This window comes from Plectropomus leopardus, chromosome 11 (assembly GCF_008729295.1).
Source record: "Plectropomus leopardus isolate mb chromosome 11, YSFRI_Pleo_2.0, whole genome shotgun sequence".
In the NCBI taxonomy this organism is placed as follows: domain Eukaryota; kingdom Metazoa; phylum Chordata; class Actinopteri; order Perciformes; family Serranidae; genus Plectropomus; species Plectropomus leopardus.
Genome location: NC_056473.1, coordinates 7,975,229 through 7,995,918, shown reverse-complemented (window position 1 = coordinate 7,995,918; position 20,690 = coordinate 7,975,229). Strand labels below are relative to the sequence as shown.

Sequence of the window (20,690 nt, the reverse complement as noted above, 5' to 3'; positions counted from 1 at the left end):
AACAAGGCCACAGCAGAAAACTGTCTATCCTGAATATCTTGGTTTTGCAGTTTAGCTAAAAAAAAAAAAAAAAAAGATTTTATCATGGGCCTTTATAAAAATAAAACCTTAAAGCTTTTTTCTTTTTTGTCACAAAATGGGCATTTGTTTTGTGTGTTCTCTTAAACTGTAAGTCTAAATAACAAACGAAAACTGAACCTTTTTTTTACTTGATGAGGTTGGAAAATAATTCTCATGAGTTATTTGCAGTAAACCGCAACTGGCCCTATCTCTGCTTTGGGCTGCTGTAGAAACAAAGTGGTGCAACATGTTAAATCTGAGCACAAGAACGCGCTCACTATGTAGATATAAATGGCTCATTATAAGGTAACGAAAACACGCCGATTAGTATTTTCAGGTGATTACGCACCAAAGAAAACACACTTATTACATTATATTTAATTTCTGACAATATATACCCTGAAATCCAAAACACCAGACCTTTAAAACAAAAAACAAAACACAAGGACAGTCATTTAGAATGCCATTTATGTCATTGACTTTTCAAGAATCTAATACAAATGCATACACATACATTTCACCACCTAAAACCACATTATAACCACTACTGCAATTAACATCACCATACAAATAGAAAAAGAATCAGAGGTTGGCTTTTAAGCTTGGGAGAAGGTCATGAAGAGCTCATATGCTCACAAACTAGATCATACACATTCAAAAAGAGCATCCAGTATGTACACACACACACGCACACACATGCACGCGCGGGCGCACACACACACACAGTCTCATACAAAAGCACACGCATGCATCCACGCACAGACACACAGAGCTTATATAATACAGCATAAAAGAGGAGTGGCTGTAAAAAAGGCATATGGAGGAAAGGAGTGTGTTACAGTACACAGTATGAGCAGGAGAAGGGTGACAGCCAAAGTGTACATAAAACACATTTTTTTTTTACAGTTAAGCCAACTTTACTTAATATAAATATTCTTCATCCAAAAGTCAGTGCAGTGCCTTCTGCTCAGGCTTCACCTGGTCCTCATGCCTGGTCCACTTAACACCCAGTCTATGCTAGACCTGGTCCAAAAAAAAATTACTGTTTCCACTTTACACACAATCTTTTTACATCAGTTTTGTCTCTGATCGCCCACTTTCTCTATCATTTATGAGTGTGTGAATGTGTTGTTGTTGGTTTTTTTTGCTACCCAGTACCTCAAAAGTCCAGCTGTGAAGTACAAGAGTTAAAGAGTTTGTTTTTTTCTACCAATTAGCCAATAGAAAAAGAGATTAACAAATTTACAAGTGTCCATTTTTGTTCTTTTCTCCTGAATTCCCTTTTTTTTTTAAAAAAAAAAAAAAAAAAAAAAAGAAGTTCACAGACGGAGCAGCTCTACTGGATTCCCCTGAAGAGACACATCGCAAAGACCATGGCAAAGAGCTGAGGAAAGGAGGAAAAAAAATAGTATTAGAATATGGGAAAAATTGTGAAGCATGTGACACTAGAACAGCAGCATGTTATTCCCACCCTGGATTACTTTTTTATTTTAACAACTGTTACATACATTTCTCAAAACAAACTCCCTCTCTACACACCGGCAGTCCGTGTGGATTAACCTGGACAAGTTTTAATAGGTTTGACACAAAATGCATTCGTTGACGACATTTTTCAAATTTCATGAATTGTTTTCTCACTCAAAATCAACTATGCTCCAAACTCTGTGTATGACTCAAACATATATACTGACAAACAATGGAAAAGTAAATACCATAAACCACTAACTGTGCCATACAATATTGTGTCTCTATCTGTAGTTATCTAATCTAGTCGCCAGAGCAAAATGTTGTCACTGTACATTTCTGCAAATCATGCCTATATAACATAATTACGTTTCACACGCATCATCTCAATGTCATATCAATGTTTCTAAAGTGATGTAGTGCAGGAGCTGACTGTGGATGAGTTGAAGGTGGATTGCTTGACACCTAGGTGTGACGCCTGCTAAGCTGCACACCACTGCATACTACTGTTTGACACCAACACACAGCGAAACAAATTGTGTTTTTTATGGATTACAGTGTTTCCAGGAACTTTTTAACCACCAAATATTGCTCTTTTTTGCTGTGTTTCCACCAGGGATAGTGCCATGAAAAGCAGTTGATTGTTTTTTTTACAGGGACATTGCTGCATTTCCAGTGGGTGTTGTGCCACCCAAACCAGGTATTATAAAGCAAAAAAAGGTATTTTCCTATCTATAATCAAGTCATTTTTGTGTCTAAATGTAACCACATGTTGACCACAGTATTGTTGAAACAATTTAAATATAATAATGTACAAATGTAACACATATTTGGTTTGCAGAAATGTACAATGCCGACATATATTCTGGTGTTTGGGTTGTGCTATCCTTTATATGTCTGTATAATGACAAATATAGGCTACTATATATTGCATTGCTGGAATTATTTATAGTACAATATTTCTCATTAGTTTCTGTAATACATCCTGTAATTAGCACAATTCATGCAGTAAAGAGGTGCTTTTTATTTATTTTAATGAAATCCTGGTTCATGCACAATTGAAAATTTTAAAATAAATAAATAGAAGCTATGTCAATAGGAATAGCGATACATATTGTGATGCTATCAGTTGTTACTTTTAGATCATTGAATTATGAGTGTCACAGTTGTCATATTTGGTGATAATGTTAGGTTTATTGGGGCATTGTTGATGCGAGAATAATTGTTGTGCTGAGCTGCATGTTGTTAAAGACAACAGTGCAAAGACAAAGTTAACTTAGTACAGAAACAAGCCCATAGCCAACTGTAAAGTCGAATCTGGCTTCCTGTAGCACCAAGTCTCACCGCTAGATGGAGATGTTGCCATACAAAGAGATTTCAAATGACACTGCACATGTTCAGGCAAATATCCTCAGCTCATTGCAGAACTGACCACTTCTAAAATGAATATTTACATCACAGGAGAGACAAAGAAAAACCTTCCACTAAATTCCACTAAAAACCAAAAACACTCATACCTCAATGGTCAGCACCACAATGGCCAGCGCTCCGGCCACATAGATGTACAGTTCAAAGTAGTCAACTACTGCAGAGTAACAGCCCTGTGGACACACAAAAAAACGTTGATGCTCAGCAGACAATCAATAGTCTATAAACTTGCAGAATTACCGAGGCAATTAAAGTAACATCACAGCTTTAATCGAGTGAGGCTCGGAACAAAAGGCTGGCTGAATGAGTGGGAAGCAGGGCCTCCAGCCTCACTGCCTTTTAATGAGGGCTCTTTGTGTGAATGAACAGAGACACACACACATTGTGGGCATCTCACATTGTTCTACTGGTCGGAGGAAAACAACAGGTGGAGAGTGTGGTGAAAACCTCTTCCTATCAGCTTTCACTGTAATTACATTTCACTCCAAGGCTTTCTTTACACACATGGAGGCACGGGTGTGGGTGTGATTGTGTGTAACTGTGAAGCACACCTCGTTTTCACATATTCATACGCTCATTATCCTCCATTTTTGCACACATGTGCGCCACACAAAGATTTACAGACACACACACATGTTCAGATGCATTCACACTGGTGTCTCCACATAACAGCACATAGTAAGATTGCCTCCCATGACACCCAAAAGCACTAATCAGCCATGGAGGAGTCAGCGAGTCCCTGGATGTCACCCCTCAACTGTCTCCAGCTCTAATTAAGCCTGGAGGTGGTTTGGAAGGAGGGAGAAAGAGAGAGGGCGGCAAGGGAGAGAGAGAGAGAGAGAGGGAGACGTGGTGGATGTCAGAAGTTACCTTGTTATTGCGGAACATCATTTTGCCATCTAAACACTGGGGCAGGTTAATATAGGCCATCTCCCCGGTCTGACTGGCACGCTGGCAACAGGCTTGTGGGACAGAATGTTCTGGGTTGAGCATCTTGAACAAGCTGTCCATAAAATCTTCTGGGCTGTTCACCCCACAGCAGTCAAACTGGTGGGAGGAGAGGAGAGAAAAGGAGAAGAGGCCGTTATTTCCGAGTCCCTATTTGTGCACTGGCCTGTGGTCCACTGTGTGCGTGCACCAATCCAGCATGAATATTGACCTAAATGTCTCAGATTTTATCTATAAAATATAGCCCCCTGACGCCAGGCTGCGAACCTTCCTGTTTCCACAGACTGTTGGTGAAAGCAATGAGTTGGTAAAAGCTACAGTGTGTAAGCTCTTTGCCATGTGTGCTGTGGCCTTACTGTAGTCATGATGGCATTCCATGTGGAGGTGAAGACGTCGGTGTTGTTGTAGCCCTGATAATGTCTCTTCAGCTCCTTGGTAAAGTACTCTCTGGTCAGCTAAAATAATAGAGCACAGGTTAGTGTTACTACAGGGATGATGTTTGTTTCTTTCACATGTGAGAAGGTTGCTGAACATATCGACAGAGTATCTTTATAAGAGGAAACTACGCAGAGCTGAATGCTACAATGACCCTGACGGTCAAAAACACAAAATTTCACAAAACAAAACCACGTCCAAGACAACACAACAATATTTCACAGAACGCACGTTACATTACATGAAACACACTATTTCAGGAAATGCAAATTTTCACAAAACACGACCACATTTCAGAAAACACAGTACTTCACAAAGCACTAGACATTGCAGAAAATACAAAGATATTTCACAAAGCACCACAACATTTTACAAAACACAACCACATTCACAACACACAACATTTCAGAAAACACAGATATTTCTATGTGCTGAAAGGTTGGCTCTGTTAAATATAATTTTGTAAAATATGGTTGTGTTTTATAAAATGCTGCATTTTGTGAAACGTCCTTGTGTTTTCTGAAATGTTGTGTGTTCTAAAATGTTGTTATGCTCTGATCCTCAGGGCCACCCTAGAATATTGAGGCAACTTACATGCTCCCGGAAAATGAAGGCCAGGATGGCAGCAGCCAGCTCTGCTAAGAAGATGAGGAGGATGAGCATGAAAAACTGCAATAAAACAAAATAAAAAAAGGAGTAAGAGCAAGTGGGACAAGGTGGATGAGTGGCAGAAAAAGTGCATGTCAGTCAGTAAAAATCACATTCTGGCTGTGCCCGCTTCACTCAGCATTAACTATGCATGAGACTCGAGGCACCAAGGCAAATAGAAGGGCATTTTGCTCTTTTGGCTTTCCATTTCAAGCATGACAGTCGAAAAACTGACAGACGGAATAATCAACATATATGCACACAAACAAGATCAGTAACAGAACTAAGTTTTGAATTTGTCAGCCGACTCACAAAGAGAAGCAGACACTTGTTTTCACGGATGGCTCCACAGCAGCCTAGGAAGCCCAGAAGGAAGAGCATGCCGCCCATGCCCAGGATGATGTAGACACCAGTGAATAGCAGGGGGTTAGCTGCTACTATTTCCCTGAACCCTGTGGGGTCCACCAGTACCCATACTCCCACTCCTAGGAGGAAAGAGCCCCCCAGCTGATGGAGAAAAAGGAAAGAAGGCACTAGTTAGACAAAACAGAAATTGGCTGCACTTTAAAAATTAATGGGAACTCAGAGGATGGCTTGGTATCCCCAGTGACACACGCAACATTCAACAAGATGTCATATAATGGAAAATAGATTTGTGCCCACTTTCTGAGGAAAACGTGCTAGTCATTCAAATCTTTGAGGGTTGGGGTGAGAGTTTGGGGGCAGATGAAAGACTGGGTATCTATGGGGCCATAAAGCCTCAGTCGGAGGCTTTATGCCCCCCCAACCTGCTAAAGAAGTGTACTGCAGCCTCCATCCTCTACCATCCTCCCTTTCACTAAAACCCTATCTGCAGCCACCGTGAGGTGACTCATGTGATTAAGAAAAGAAGGTACTGAGGTAGGGGGTGGAAGAGATCTGAGCCTAACACACTTCCACTACAATCCCCTTCTTCCTGTCACAGGCAGAAACCTGGCTCTCTGCAAATACATGCCACCTCATGACAGACGCAGAGGTTAAAGTCTGAGGAGAGGAGGGAGCCAATTTGAGAGCACAATGGGCTTAAAATTATTTTTGAACAGGGAGTGAATTTTCATTGTTATGCTGATGACACTCCGTTATATTTATCTGTAGCACCAGGAGATACTGACACGCTTAATCCCTTGATATGTTGCCTTTCCAGCATTGTACAGTGAATATAAAACAGAAGTTCTAACAAGTGGTACAAATGTAAAGAGAGAAGTCATATTAAGCAAACTTTGAAGTCTGGCTCAGTACAGAAAAGTGTTATTCTTTACTTTTATCATTGTACATATATATATTTACATAATTTTCTGTTTTTTTAGTTTTATTACTAAGTTTTTGTTATTGTCTTGGTCTGGGTACAGATTTAATTTGTAGTATCTGTCTTGTATTAGTCCTGTCTTGTTTTTTTTATTGCTCTCTATTTCACTTGCAACTGACACTTTTGTGCAATCTTTACTGTGTTTACCCATTATTACTGTCTTTTTCAACTTTTTTACTTTAACTGTCCTGTTTAGAATTTGCAATCATATAAACAATGTTACATAGATTGTTTTTTCTTTTCTCACCTAGACTACTTAAATCCACTAATACAGGATTATCTGAAAAAGCCATTGATAGGCTAAAAGTGTTTTAAATGCATCGGCAAGATTTTTAACAAAAAACAGGAGAGAGAAAATATTATACTAGTACTAGCATCATTATACAGGAAACCTGTAACATTAAGGATTGATTTTTCAACCATTTCCCTTGTCTTTAAGGTCCTAAATGGTTTAGCACAGTTTAGCAACATTTGTTCCAAACTGCTCCTGCACAAACAGTTCAAAACTTATTTTTATGGTCTTTTTATGATCTTTTTTAATCAATTCCACCTTTTTATAACATCATTACCATTTCTACCATTTCATTTTCCTGTATTTTTCTTACACTTGTTTTTATGGTTTTTATTGGGAATGTGAGTGATTGGTTGACTAGTGAACATCTGATTTATTCTGTTAAAAATATTGTTTTCAATTAATATTACTTATTACCTTTTATTTAGTGAGGTGTTGTCATGTTTTGTAGGACAATGTGCATTACCTATAATGCAAAGAGCCACATTTAAGCTGTATTTAATGATTTGGTGATTGATAAATGTGATGAACCATTTCAAATTAAAATATGTGCAATACTTTTTTGGCAAAGTTTGCACTAATAAATTACATTGGGCTAAATTGAGACTACTGCTTGTAGAAATTAATCATTAGGATATCCCTTGTTTTCATAACTTCATTTCTTTTCTTTTCTTTTTTTTTACCATTATCAAGCTGTTTTTATTTCTCGTGATATCCTTCATCTTTTAAGGATTTTATTACTTTCCTATTTTTACTTCTTGTGTCTCCTGTTTTTACTTTATTGATTATTTATTGATTTCTCTTGATAAGCACTTCAAGCTATATTACACATCACGAGAGTTGCAATTTAATATTATTATCATTAAAATAATGTTGCGTTACATTAATGTGAAACAAGAGTGAAACAAAGGTCTGTCGGTGAAAAGGTGGTTTTTACTGAGTGATTCTAACAGCCAAGTTCATTCTTTGGTCTGTTGGTTGCATTATTACCCCGGCCTCGAACAACCACGTCAGAGTAGAGTCTCTAAATGGTTTGGTTGCGCTTAATAAAGCAGCAAAAGAGACAAACCTTCTTACTGAGACCCTCCCCCCACTTTCACAGGCTCAGACTAACAGGATTACTCTTGATTGTCTGATCAAGACTGATAAACTCAGGTGCCAGTCACAAACTCTTCTTGGCACACCGAGCCTCAGATGTGTGTCAGCACACTAAAATCTAATCAAAGGAGAATTTGATAGAATCAAGATTGCCTCCGTCTAATGAAATGCAAATGCGGCTCCATTAGTGAGTCGAGCAGGGGGCAGCCAGAAGCCCATCTCAAATCATTAGATTGACGCTAACTTCAGAGATTGCCAGATTAAGTGTCTTTGAGAAAGAGATGAAAAATACTTACAAAGATGAGGAAATTGAAGACAAACATGAGGTACTTGATACAGCTGAGACAGTCCCCCTCCATGGTCGTCCCCCGTGCTGAAGCCTCTCCCTGCCCCTGGAAGAAAACAACATAAACTTTCAAACGTGCCACTTGATGAATCCTGCCAAATGCTCACAGTATTCCCATTCTCCTGAGCTCAGGATATGCATTCAGATGAAACTGCCAAGAAAATAATACTCTGCAAAAAAAACCTGCTCACATTTTTAATGAGTTCTGCCACTCAAACATAAAAAACACACAAGCAGGCCTGTCAGTTCATTTGGTCCAATTTCAGCAGAAAATCCTTGTATTATCCCCTCAGGCGCACCGTAGCAGCCACAGTCTCTCAGCAATCCCTAAGTAACTACATGTTTGGGCCACAAATGTCAGCCCAACCTGACACAACTCATCTCACCACACACCATGACAACTTATGTCATTTTAAAACACGCTTTCACAGTCAGGAGGCCTGATTCCCTATCAGTACTTCCTTTCTCTGGACACATGGGGTCCCTGGGTTTAGTGTGACTCGAGGGACTGTTTATGTCAGAACATTTTAAGGATATGAGTCCTGACTGGGGCTCCGTGTGCATTAACCGTCAACGCATGGCCTTTACCATGGAACTTCTTTTACTTAATGTAATGAGAGGCAGGAGCCCTGCGCTCCTATCTGACATAAACACACTTTCCCTGATGAGGGCCCGTCCTGGAGGCACTCCTGGTTAATGAAGAACGCCTCTCCTGCATCAGGAGCCCACATGGGTGCCTCCGTGTCCATGACCCTGTTTACCTATATATATCTGATGTAGCACAAAGTCTTCACTGAGGCATTTGTTTAACCTACCAAGCTGGAAATGAACAAGATTTCCTCTCAGGGAGGACAGAAATTCTCGAAGGAATCTCTACGTATTCTGAAAAAAAAGGACTAAAAAAAATCTGTGGGGCAGCTATAATTGCAGTCTCAGTGAAGGAAGAAAATTAATTATTTGGCAGAAACCAACCAGCACTCTTTGCTTTGTAGTTGTGATTATTAATTTGTTCTCCCGCAGTGATAGCCGGGATTGAGGCTGAGAAACATGCGGATTAAAAAGGCGACTCCTCTGAGGAATTGTAAATAGGTTTACACAATGAGGCAGCGAGACACCGTCACCTCTAATTGAAAACAAAAAAGTTTAAATGCCTCCCTTTCACTTCTTTTTGTCCAACTTTACAGCACGTCCGTCAGATGTAATCTCCTAATCTTCAGGCAGTCTTCCCGATGCCTGATGCGCTGTCAGATGACTCCTCCGGGTGATCTCTCTGCTTCTAGGAGGCGGCGGTGAAGCTGGGGTTATGATCGACGCCAGCTTTGATTCCTGTCTGTCTTTGAAGGGGCTCTGCTGGGATATAATCCAGCCTTGACCATTTCACCCCTTTGACTCGGAAATTCACATTTTCAGGTGAAATAAACCATCTTTCAGAAAACTGTCTTTCACAAGAACTCTCAATTGGTTGCTGCAAATTATTATTTAACACAGAAGTACAGCAGTCATGTGAATAAGAAAGTCATGACCCATATCTTTTTCTTGTCTAGTTTTCTTTTGTTGTGGTGTGCGTGCACTGCTTTGTTTTTCCTCCTGCTCCTAATTTCAATGTGCTGCGAGCTCCGGAGAAAGTTTTTTGTCTCATTGTAGGCTTGTGTAAGTTGCCGTGACAATAAAATTGAACAATACTAAAGATGTGAAGGCAGTCTTTGTCTGCTGCATGAACGAGCTAACACAGAATGAGAACATTTCCTCCCCTCATCAGCCTGAGGGCTTATTATTTTTTCCTCTCCTCCTTTCCTCCCCAGACTCAGGGAAATTGATTTAGAGCTATGGTTTAACACCTCCTCTAAATCATAATGATATGCTTAGGTATTGATCACCCTCCTAGTGGTACTCTGAGAGCAACCAACAGCCTCATTGCCCGAGATGGGTTTTAATTAACCCCCCCCTTTCCTAAGCCCCACTGAAAGGCCTAATGAGGGCACAGGAGGTCTTAATTGAGATTTGCATACATTATAGTCTCAGAAAAAAGCATTAGAAAAGGCACTTTCTCATCCCTCCTGCTCTCCACTGTTAGTCCTGGGCCCCTGTGAAGGGTGCAAACTGTAGTTATTGGAGCAGGGGATGAAGAGGCGGAACGAGGAGGGGGAGGAAAGGGTCGGATGGAAAAACTCTCAGGGCTCAGCTCACATCTCATTCTCCAAACAAAATGTCTGATTCCTCTTCCAGTTTCACCCTTTCGCTCTTCGCTCCCATCTCAGGGTCAAACCAGCTGTCAGATCTGGAGCCAATTTTCTTTTCTGCATTAAAATGCATTGAATGCTTAAGAATGAAGTGGACGATACGGGGCCCAGCCAGGCTCCGAATAACAAGCCTATGGTGCAAACCAGCAAAGAATAAATCAAACTGCCATAGAGACCCTGGAGAAAGTGCAGAGTAAACAAACTGGTCTTTCCCATGACTCCCATGGGATCGCTGGTCCTCATCGATCACAGACTGACCGTGGTGATCAGACCGCTAAGTTTCTCTGAGTATTCTGCAGAGTGCATCATGTAGACAGGAGGAACGTGGTTCACACCCCTGGAGCTGCAGCCTTACAACAACACCAGCAAATTACTACGAGATTAAAGGCAGATCTCTCTCAGGTGTACTGCTTTGCTAAGCCAGCAATGTGTCAAAATAAAGAGTTGTGTGTCATTGTGTTTGTATAGGAAAAAAAACCACCCATTATAAACAGACACGGCAGCAAGAAATCCTGCAGTGCTATATTTGCAGACAATGTGTTTGTCAGCTGGAAGTACTGTATGTATGTATGTCCTCAATCTGACAATCTAAACAGCAGTCTTTGCCCTGAGGTATCCACTAAATGCCAACTCCGTCTATGTCTGTAGCGTCTCCTGTTACTGACATCATGAAAATGCCAAACGGCACTAAGATCCCATTGTGTAATCTTGGCAAAGTCCAATCTCCAGCCAGCTTGGGCTGTAGGGCCCAGCATGGCTAAATTTGATAGGGGATTAATGAGAAGTGATCCTAAATCAACTTCACAAGACCGACAAAAGCCAGAGCTCTGTAATGAGGGCAAACCCATCTGACCTACATTCTTCTCAGTATGAAGATTAGGAATTCTGACACATTTCTACAGGCCTGTTTTCATGCTTAACTCAATGATCCAGGGGTATGTTTGGGCTGCGTCTACATGATCAACATGATGGTCATCTCAACTCTCTGTGGTTAAAAGATAAAGAAGACATAGACCTGCATTTAGTGCGCTGCATGTATAAATAGTACACCCTTGGGTGGTTCTCCTTGAAGTTGACACTTTGGGCACGATTAATGAAGTGAGTCCATATTCCCCTGCTTCACTGGCCACCGCCCCGGACAAATGGATCACCACGACAAGGACACTGCGTCTGCTCCTCGCCAAACTGTCGCCACCCTCCACCTCCCTGATAACCAGTCAGTTCACTTCATTTTGAGTGTGAGCCAGCATAACAAGTAACCATTAATACTGAAACCCTGTTGAGACTAGAAGGGTTGGAGCTTGACCCCTTTAAATGTTATTGACCCTCTAAATGATCACCTGTAGTTGAACCCTGGGGACGGCACATTTCATCCTCTGGCTCCCTGACGCAGCTGGAGCAGGTGTGTTTTTCCGGGCCACTCTAAAGCTCTCTCTGGAGTGCGCTAATACCCTCCGACAATGACACTAAGAGACCACACACATGCCACATCAGCCTTTATCTCAATTAAAAACCCATTTTCATATTTCTTCATGACTTCCTAAATCAGCCGCAGCAAGTAAACACCCCAAAATCCGAATAAAGACAGGCTCCTCTGGCAGTGAGCTGGGCTCCCCTGAGGCGCACCATGTCCCTTAATGAACCTCCAATTAGGAGAGAATGAGCCCTGGGCTGTGCTGTCACACTGAGGAGCTTTGAAGTGTACTGAATGCTAAGCAGCTCTAGCACTGTATGCTGCTTTAGAGGGCATGCAGCTTGCAGACAACAGCGAACAAGCGCAGAGAGAAAGTGTACGAAAGTAGCTCAAAGGCAACCCGGCGCACAGTGTGTGTGGGAGTAGCTCACACAGAGAGCACAGCAGCGCAGAAACTGCAGCCGCGGTTGGGAAGTTGGAGAAACTGCTAGGCTTGTAGCAAAGGTCCTCATGTTGGTTCGATGCTGAGGTGGAGACATACAAATGCTGTACCCTCAGGCAAGATTAGCTTAATGAGTTTTCACAGTATATATATAGGATTGGTGAACATTAACAGCTTCTGCACATACAGGCTAGTTCACCACAAAAAAAAAGTAGGCAGTCTGATGAATTTGCTTTGCCTTGCAAAGCCATTTATCATTTCAGCCCATTGTTGCAGTACGTGCAGTGAATCTAAAGCAGTTCTTATCTGAGCCTGTGAGTGGCGCTCTCCTGACCCATTCGGTTTGGTAATGAGATTGTGTGAACCCCCGAGGGCAGAAGTCCTCTGACCAGGCAGCTGACACACTCCTGAACAAAAGGCCGATTAACTAGAGAAGACTCCCGAAAATGAACAAATGCACAGTCAGACACTCACTGGCCATGTGTTGTCAACTGCACTGCAGGCCACATTCTTGACATCCAAACCGGGCATGCGTCCAGCTGTTAGTTCAGCTAACAGTTGCTCATGCTCCTACAGTGAAATTGATTCTCCAGCTCCTTAGATAAGAGAGATTGGAAAATGGGGGAAGGGTATTGATAGCTTCCTGGTTAACTCCAGCCGAAGATATGTGATTGAGATGAGCAGATTTTGGCTTCTATTGAACACTAGTGTTTGTGTGATCCTCGCTCTCTCAAAGCAGAGATTTTCACTTAATTGTGTCGGCACCTCTATCTGGCTGAGTGAAGATACAAACTGGCTGCGCGGGGCCAGATCGATACCAGGCCCAGGCACATGGTCAATGATGCATTGATCCCCCGGAGTTCCAGGTCTTAGTCCGCTGGTTGTCAGGTAGTGAGGGCATGTGGTAGCAGCACACAATGAACACATAAACACTTCTGCACCTAACCGCCTGGTAGGACTCAGCTAGGGCTTTTCCCACGGGGAACTGTGGAGGATGACACACAGCCACTGGGGCTTTCCATAAAAATGAGTTAGAACTCAATTCAGGACTAAATGCTAAATTATTACTGTTACGACAACAGGGGGAATCATTTCGCTGCAGTCCTACTTTTTGACTTCTGTCTGCAAGTTCCCACAATCTTTGCCAAGTTTTTTTTTTATTATTAAACCAGGGTCATTAGGAGTGGAATCAATAACAGTTTGACCAAAAGTTTTAATATCCAATCAATAATCCCACCAACTCTGCTGTGTCCAGTGTTTGACCCTCAGGCAAGAGGCAATTAAACTGTTGGTAATGCTCTCTCTGGATCCTGTATACCATTAAATTCAAGGTTGTTGTCGTCGCCAAATCTCCATATAAAGAGAGTTTACATCACAGATGGCCTCGGCAGAAGTAAACAATGGGAGATTTAAGGAAAGACGACGCTTTCAGCCTCAGGGGACCAAACACAAAAGGAAACTTGGGAGTGTAAACATGCGCAGAGGCACAAAATACACACCGACTCGCACACACAAGTGCTCGTACGTCACCAAATGCTGACAATGAGCATAAATATACATACTACGATATAACAGATAATATGAGTCGTGACTTTCTTTTGGCTCAAATACACAATTTGTGTTGTTTTTTGCACATGTTGGAATCTCTCCAGCCCTCCAATAAGGATGCCGGTCTCCACGGCAACCCGGATATGTGGTGAGAGTGGGCTTTGTCTGAAGAGCCCTGTTTAGCATCTCCACTTAGTACTAGTTCCTGTTGGAAAACAAAGGACAGCAGAGGCTTGCACTTTACGACAGGGGGACAGCTTGGCCAGCCATTTGTCTAATGAGCGATCACTCACACCCTGTTGCAAGGCCATATGTTAGTTTGAATACAGCAAGTTCTCCTCTGTGGAAGGCCTCGAAGCTGTTTCATCACTCACTGATGATTCTGTTTAGCACACATACACACACATTTGAACCATCATACACTCAGTTAAAGTTCAACGAAAGAAAGAGAAAAACAGTGAAAGGAACAGCGTAACCTAATTTGTGTTACAGGCTGGAGTTTCAAGCGCAATGCAAAGATTAAAAACAAAAGCCTTGAGGATAAAGCGCATGAATGTTTGTGCCTCAGATGAAAGAGATATCCACATATATTTGAGGCCCCGCTGCAAAAATAACAACTTCATAGAAATAAACCAAAAGACTGTTAATGCCTTTGCATGAAGAGTGTAGCAGAAAATTCAGGACTCTTTGATCTTGCTTGTAATTTTCTGCAACGCGAGCACCTTGTGCTGCATGTGGTTATTAATGTAACTTTGTGACTGTGAGACTGTTTATGGAGAAATTGGAGATCATGCATATTTAGATTTATCACTGGATTTAAAAGGATCATTTTGGTTTATTACAATGCGGGTCTTATCTTCATTTATATTTGACAAAACAAGCCCATCACAAGCTCTATTTATGTTGTATCACACAATCTCGCAAATAGAGTTTGCCCCATTGGAATTGTGGACAAAAAAAGACAAAAAAAAATTTTAAATGTCCATTTAAATTCCATTTAAAGAGCTAACTTTAATCTCAACTTTCAAACCAACACAAAACGAGCGCTGGTCAAAATCCATCAGTTTGAGGGAGATTATGTAAAAAGCTCAGGATCAGCTACTGTAGATGGACCATGTGGCAAGATCGTTTGTAAACTACAGTTTCCAAGGTTAAACTTGGAAGGAATCTTAAAGGAACAGTTCACCCCAAAATTAAAAAAAAAATGCACATTTTTTCTCTTACCTGTAGTGCTATTTATCAGTCTAGATTGTTTTGGTGTGAGTTGCAGAGTGTTGGAGATATCAGCTGTAGAAATGTCAGCCTTCTCTCTAATATAATGGAACTAGATGGTACCCAGCATGTGGGGCTCAAAGAGTAAAAAGAAAAATACATCTGAAAGCACAACACCATTATCTTGAGATTATCTTGAGATGAAACTGCTTGCAGCAAGGTCTGTAGATTATCTTGAGGAGCCGGGTCAGGATATCTAGAAAGAGACTTTGCTGTTGAGTTTTTCAAAAGTATTGTTTTGGTGCTTTGAGCACCAAAAGCTGAGTGCTATCTAGTTCCATTATATTGGCGAAAAGGCTGACTCTAACACCGCAACTCACACCAAAACACTCTAGACTGATAAATAGCACTAAAAGTAAGAGGAAAATATATATTTTTGATTAAGTGGTGAATTGTCCCTTTAAAAATCTGTACTGATTTTGATGATACTGTCTATTTTTTATTCATATGTTACAATTGAAAGTGAGCACCTAAAATGTTAAAATTCCTTACTGCACAGAAAGAGTGTATGATGCTGAGTAGTTGTACCAGGAAGTTGGTCTGTAAACTGTATGGGATGTTTATACCTGACCGTTTGGGTAATAGTATTGCAAATTGTGCCTCCTTTTCTCTTCCAAACAACAGTTGTTTGTTAACGTTTGATTCAAATGGGTATGGTCATCTGAAAACTCGTGTTTCTTAAACGTCTGACCTCTTTTTTTTAAAACAATGTTGCAGTGTTCCCAGGTCTAGGCAACTCATTAGTCGCTACAATCTTATTAAATTATGTCAAACACTCAGAAAACAATACCCAAATAAACCACAACTAACCCTTAAGTCACTTCTTATAAATTTAAAAAAAATCTCGTAAGAGTCTGGTTATAACCTTAAATGTCACTTGCACATGTAACACACATTTTTTTGCCTGCTTGGCTGCTTTTATGGTTATGTGCTATGTCCGATTACAGCTGATGTGTCTGGGTCTAAACTCCCCTTTAACCTCTCAATCTATACATGTCTGCTGCTTAGCCGTGCCTGGAATACTAATATTACAAATGCCAATGCAAATCAGAGGCTAACAAAGACCGGTGCTGGCCTGCTGCGGTGGGGTAAAGGACAAAAGCACTTGTCTGCCTCTTCGCAGGACCAGCTTTACGCACTGGCTCTCGCCTGCACCGTGCCTCCTGTTGACGGCAACAATGGCTTTGCGCCTGTGCTGTCAGCATCTTACTGAAAAGAGTCTGTCAACAAGCTCTCTCTGCTGTTTCTCGCACTGATTTAACATACATCTGCATGGGTGAAATCACTGCTGGATTCTGCAGAAATCATTCATGGCAACACCCCCACATTACAGATGCCGGGCAGAGGAATAGTTGTGGCTTTTCTTCAAGACCATGTGTGCTTCATTTTTAGATAAAATACTGCCATACCATGTGTACCTGCTGGTTCCTCTTCTTTGTTCAGGTGAAGCTGATGACTTCTCTCGGTTCTCTCTCCTCTCCTGTTTTCATGGGCTGTTGGGCAGAAGCACAATGGAAGAAGCAGAGGTCAGGACTGAGCTAATGAGATGAATAAACAGTGAGGCCCGGAGACGGAAAAGTGGCACATTTGTCTTCGTAATTCACTTGAGCAGAAGAAGACCGAGCATTAAAAAAAAAAACCCACAGAAAATAAAATTCTAGGACACTTAAAATGACAGAGTTTGCATTTATTATGTATGAAGCGCTCGCTCCCAGCAGCAAGCTAATTTAAGACTGCATCAGTGTTTTATGTGTGAATGTTTCACATCTCAGCTAGGAGGCAAAATTAACAAGGAAAGAATAAAATAAAAGGTACTGCCTTTAATGGTGGCAGTCCAGGCCTGTGTTCTGGGCAGGTAAAATTTTAATATATGCCTTGAGGGATTTGAATATGTGTATCTTCTCACTTAGTTAATTATCGTTTATTAGAAGACCAAACTCACTGCAGTCTTCTCATGCAGCTTCTGATGCGACCTTGATGAGCATCTGAACTCATGCATTATTCACTGAAAGAGGAATACCTTGCTTTCTTACTTAAACTGTCAATGCACAATACGTCTCCCACCAACCATGTCTAATGAGCATAAATGCTTTAAACTTCTTTCCCTGTTTCTAAACTGCTTTGCCACAAGTGTCTCCCAGCTGAAAATAACGATATAGCAATGAGAGCCAATTAAACTGCTGGTATTGCAGACTCGATGTGCAAAAATAGTCAGCAGCACAATTTTGACTGACAATACTTTGGAGCCGGTTTCAAAGCACTGGCACAGACAACTGCAGCATCAAATATGGCGAGAGCTGCCTTCGGAGGCATGAACAGCATGCAGCTCTTGCCACATTAGATGGTGAAATACAGGCAGGGTATTCTCAGTCTGACAGCGGCTGGGGATGGAGCATATCCCAGGAGCATTCTGGCTGATAGAGCCCGCCACATCATCCTGCCGACACACCATATTGCCAGCAGACATCAGATTCACCGGGACGCAGAACCCAACTGACAGTGGCAGCAACACACCCTCCCCCATACACAATACAGGGGCTCTGATTACATCTAGAAAAGGCAATCAGAGCCTGAGTGAGGAAAAACGGACAAATCCGAGAAGTGGGGAGATGCACTGGAATGATACACTCCCTTATCACAGAGCCTTGGATTCAGACACTACAAAGCACAAAGCTCAGGGAATCAATAACATTTCTGCGGTGGCTACACATGCATGGGACGCCTATTTGAAAGAGTCATTTACAAAATATTCACCATATGGCTTAGCAAACATATCCCCAGGCAATACAACACTGTAATCCCTTTCCATTTTGTTTCAGTCCATCGCAGCAGCAGCAGCAGATAGGTACATAATCGTCTATAATCTGGTGCTGAGCAGCAGAGTGGTCAAATTTTACCCTGAAGCCTGTTGCAGAGGTGTCTCTCCTGAACCCCTGTTTAGAGAGCTATTAGTTGTTGGAGAGCAACAGTGGTGAGGGTCTGCATTATTTTTTGGTTTCCATGGAAACCCTTTTCACTGGAAAGTGGAGCACCAATAGGATCGCAGAGCCTCATTTAATCGGTTATGGGGGTGAGAAGAGAGATCAGCGCAGACGGCTGAGAAAGCACAACAATGGGACGAACCCTCGAGGGAGACTAGAAAGGCCAGGCCGCTGAGGGTCCAACAAAGCGGGGGACGACTCAACACTAGAGAAAAAGGTTTCATCTCCATGCGCTCAATGGCTTTCCTTTTAAGGATATCTCTCTCGCCAACTAGTCATTGACATTTAAGCTCACAGGCAATGTGGGCAATTTAAACATCAAGGCAGCCGCTAATTGATTAGCTTCTGCTGATATTTCAGGCTCTGACAATACTATTGCATCACCAACATCTATTCAGTGTGTAAAACAGAAGCACGTTATAAATTATGCGCTTAATCTACATACAGTATGTACTGTAGTCATCCCCTACAGGCCAAATCACTACAGAGATAGAGGAGGAAACTAGAGTGGCCATTAAGGAATAAGAGGAGTGAAGGAGTCAGTATGCTTTAAATAAACTGATCGTCAAAGAGTGCTCAGCATTGTGCTGGGGGGCTGTGGACCCAAGTTCGACCAGGTCCATATTATACTCAGTCATGGGTGTCAGGTCTGAGTGGATACGAGCATTGTCAGTATCGTCTCTGATCACATGGTGCATCATAGTCACAGCGTGATTTTAGGAAATCACTGGCCTATGAAACAACTGATGCTATTAAATGACAATAACTTTTTGGAATTTGATTCACAATTAAATTGTTTAGAAAAGTATCACCTACTCTCACTCAGTTGGCTACAGAATCTTTTGTTGGTGGAGAACAGAGCTTCATGCTGATACGCTGTTGGAGTTCTTTCTTTCAGGTTGACTGCACTTTGGAGTTTCTGTCTAATTATCCTCAGGTCTGCTCAGATTGGGTCTGACTGTACGCAGTGTAGGAAGGATGTTAACCTCTCTCTTACTGCGATATTTTGACCAGCTTTGAATCATAACAGTGTGTGTAGTTTGTGTAAATGAACTGCGATAAACTTCCCTCCATCTTACCAGTGCAAGGATCTCCCTGCTCATTTGCAAGCGAAATCTGCCAGATGACATGAAGGATTTTCACTGACTAGGACTGTTGCTTGAACTACAGATTGTACTTCCACACCACAGACAGAAAGAGTATAGAAGTGAACCAAGAGGGAGACCCATCCCACTCTCTTTCAAATTCAAAACAAACTCAGATCAAACTGTAAAACTAGGCAGTGCTGATCAAATATTAACCACAAATCTGTAACTGCGCTGCCTATCTCTCACCTAAAATATCTAGTGGAAATACCTGACACCAGAAAATCTAAACATTTCTGGAAACACTAAGTGTGTGTGTACAAAGTGGTGATATAAATTCAGTGGTCTACTAAACCTAAGTGTGCACTATTAAGTTTACATTGCACACTCTTTCAATATTTTAGTGCACTAATTGGTGGTCACATGAGAATTGGTGAACAAGAAGTGGGCACCATATTGTTTCCTGTATTGTTAAGATGGAGGCTGAACATACTCAGATCAAACTAGGCAGTGTGGATACAATACAAACCAAGATTCTGTTACAACGTTTTTATTGATTATGTTAATGTGTTATGTCAATGTGTTCATGGTGTTTTGTTTTAATTCATATTCATATATCTAAGTGTACATTAAATTGTTCAATTTCCACTTCAAATTTGCCTTTGCAATTAAAAAAAAAGTATACTTTCTTTTTTGCTTTATTTTAAAGAAAAGCTATCTGTTCAGGCACCGGTACTCTTTTGAAAGTATAATTTTGGCACTGGTATAAGAAAAAAAAATGATATGGTTATTCTAGACTCCTACCTCTTGAGCAACAGCAAAAGCCACAGCCCCTTTCCTCTGTTTTCTCTTATTTGGCACCAATTTTAAGTATTAAAGTGTTAAAGCATTTGCATCTTTCTATTGCATAGACAGCCAAGTTTATAAAAAAGACCTCTTTTCAGCAGTGAAATACATCTTTAAGTTCTTGTTTTTTAATTTTCACACGACGACTTCCATTATGCTTGTTGTGCGTACATTCACCATGGGGAGAGACTGTCCAAACATATGTATGATTCTTTGTGTTTTGCCCATGCAACTGCAGGTTTTTCACATTGTTTTTAAGTGTGGCTGTTTATAACGGCCATTAACACTTAATGACACACCACACAAACTTGTTTGTTCCCACCATTCCCCGACCTTTACTTTTATGCACTATTGGCTAGGAGCTCCTCTTTAATGTTTTCGCTTTGCCTCCATAAATCATCTTATCCTGCAAATCAGGTGGTCAACCTTGACTGAAATGTCAGAGGTCAGAGAACAGCAGGGAGCTTGCTCAGTGACACTTCCTCTGGGGACAGGAAGTGGGCAGGAAACCGAGGGAGGAAGTGACAAATCTTCCCATCTACTCGTTGCAGCTGCGTTTGCCCTCAGTTTCTTAGCAGTGTTGATAAAAGCAAACCTCTGAGCTGGAGAGGCAACTGCACATTTACAGATGATAACCTATGGGGCCTTTTATGCCTGGAATCAAACCTTTATGTAAACACACTTAATAAAAGGAAAAATCTACAGCTCCGGATGTCAGCTCTCCCTGGTGATCTCCAAGCAAGTCCAAGTCCATATACTTCACAGGATAATATTATAGAAATGAGAGAGAGGGTAATT

The 20,690-nt window shown here is 41.3% G+C and overlaps 1 protein-coding gene across 1 annotated transcript in view; it reads right to left on the bottom strand.

The window, feature by feature from the left end:
- Positions 1–510: 510 nt before the first annotated feature.
- tspan18b (tetraspanin 18b) overlaps positions 511–20,690 on the bottom strand; it is a 40,933-nt gene continuing 20,753 nt past the window's right edge. The window contains exons 2-9 of the mRNA XM_042496899.1: positions 16,390–16,473; positions 8,015–8,110; positions 5,296–5,490; positions 4,930–5,004; positions 4,257–4,355; positions 3,823–3,999; positions 3,042–3,125; positions 511–1,444 (exon numbers count right to left, since the gene is read on the bottom strand). Of these exons, the coding sequence (XP_042352833.1) occupies positions 1,397–1,444; positions 3,042–3,125; positions 3,823–3,999; positions 4,257–4,355; positions 4,930–5,004; positions 5,296–5,490; positions 8,015–8,110; positions 16,390–16,392 (777 nt within the window). The 5' untranslated portion in view covers positions 16,393–16,473 and the 3' untranslated portion in view covers positions 511–1,396. The remainder of the gene's footprint in view (positions 1,445–3,041; positions 3,126–3,822; positions 4,000–4,256; positions 4,356–4,929; positions 5,005–5,295; positions 5,491–8,014; positions 8,111–16,389; positions 16,474–20,690) is intronic.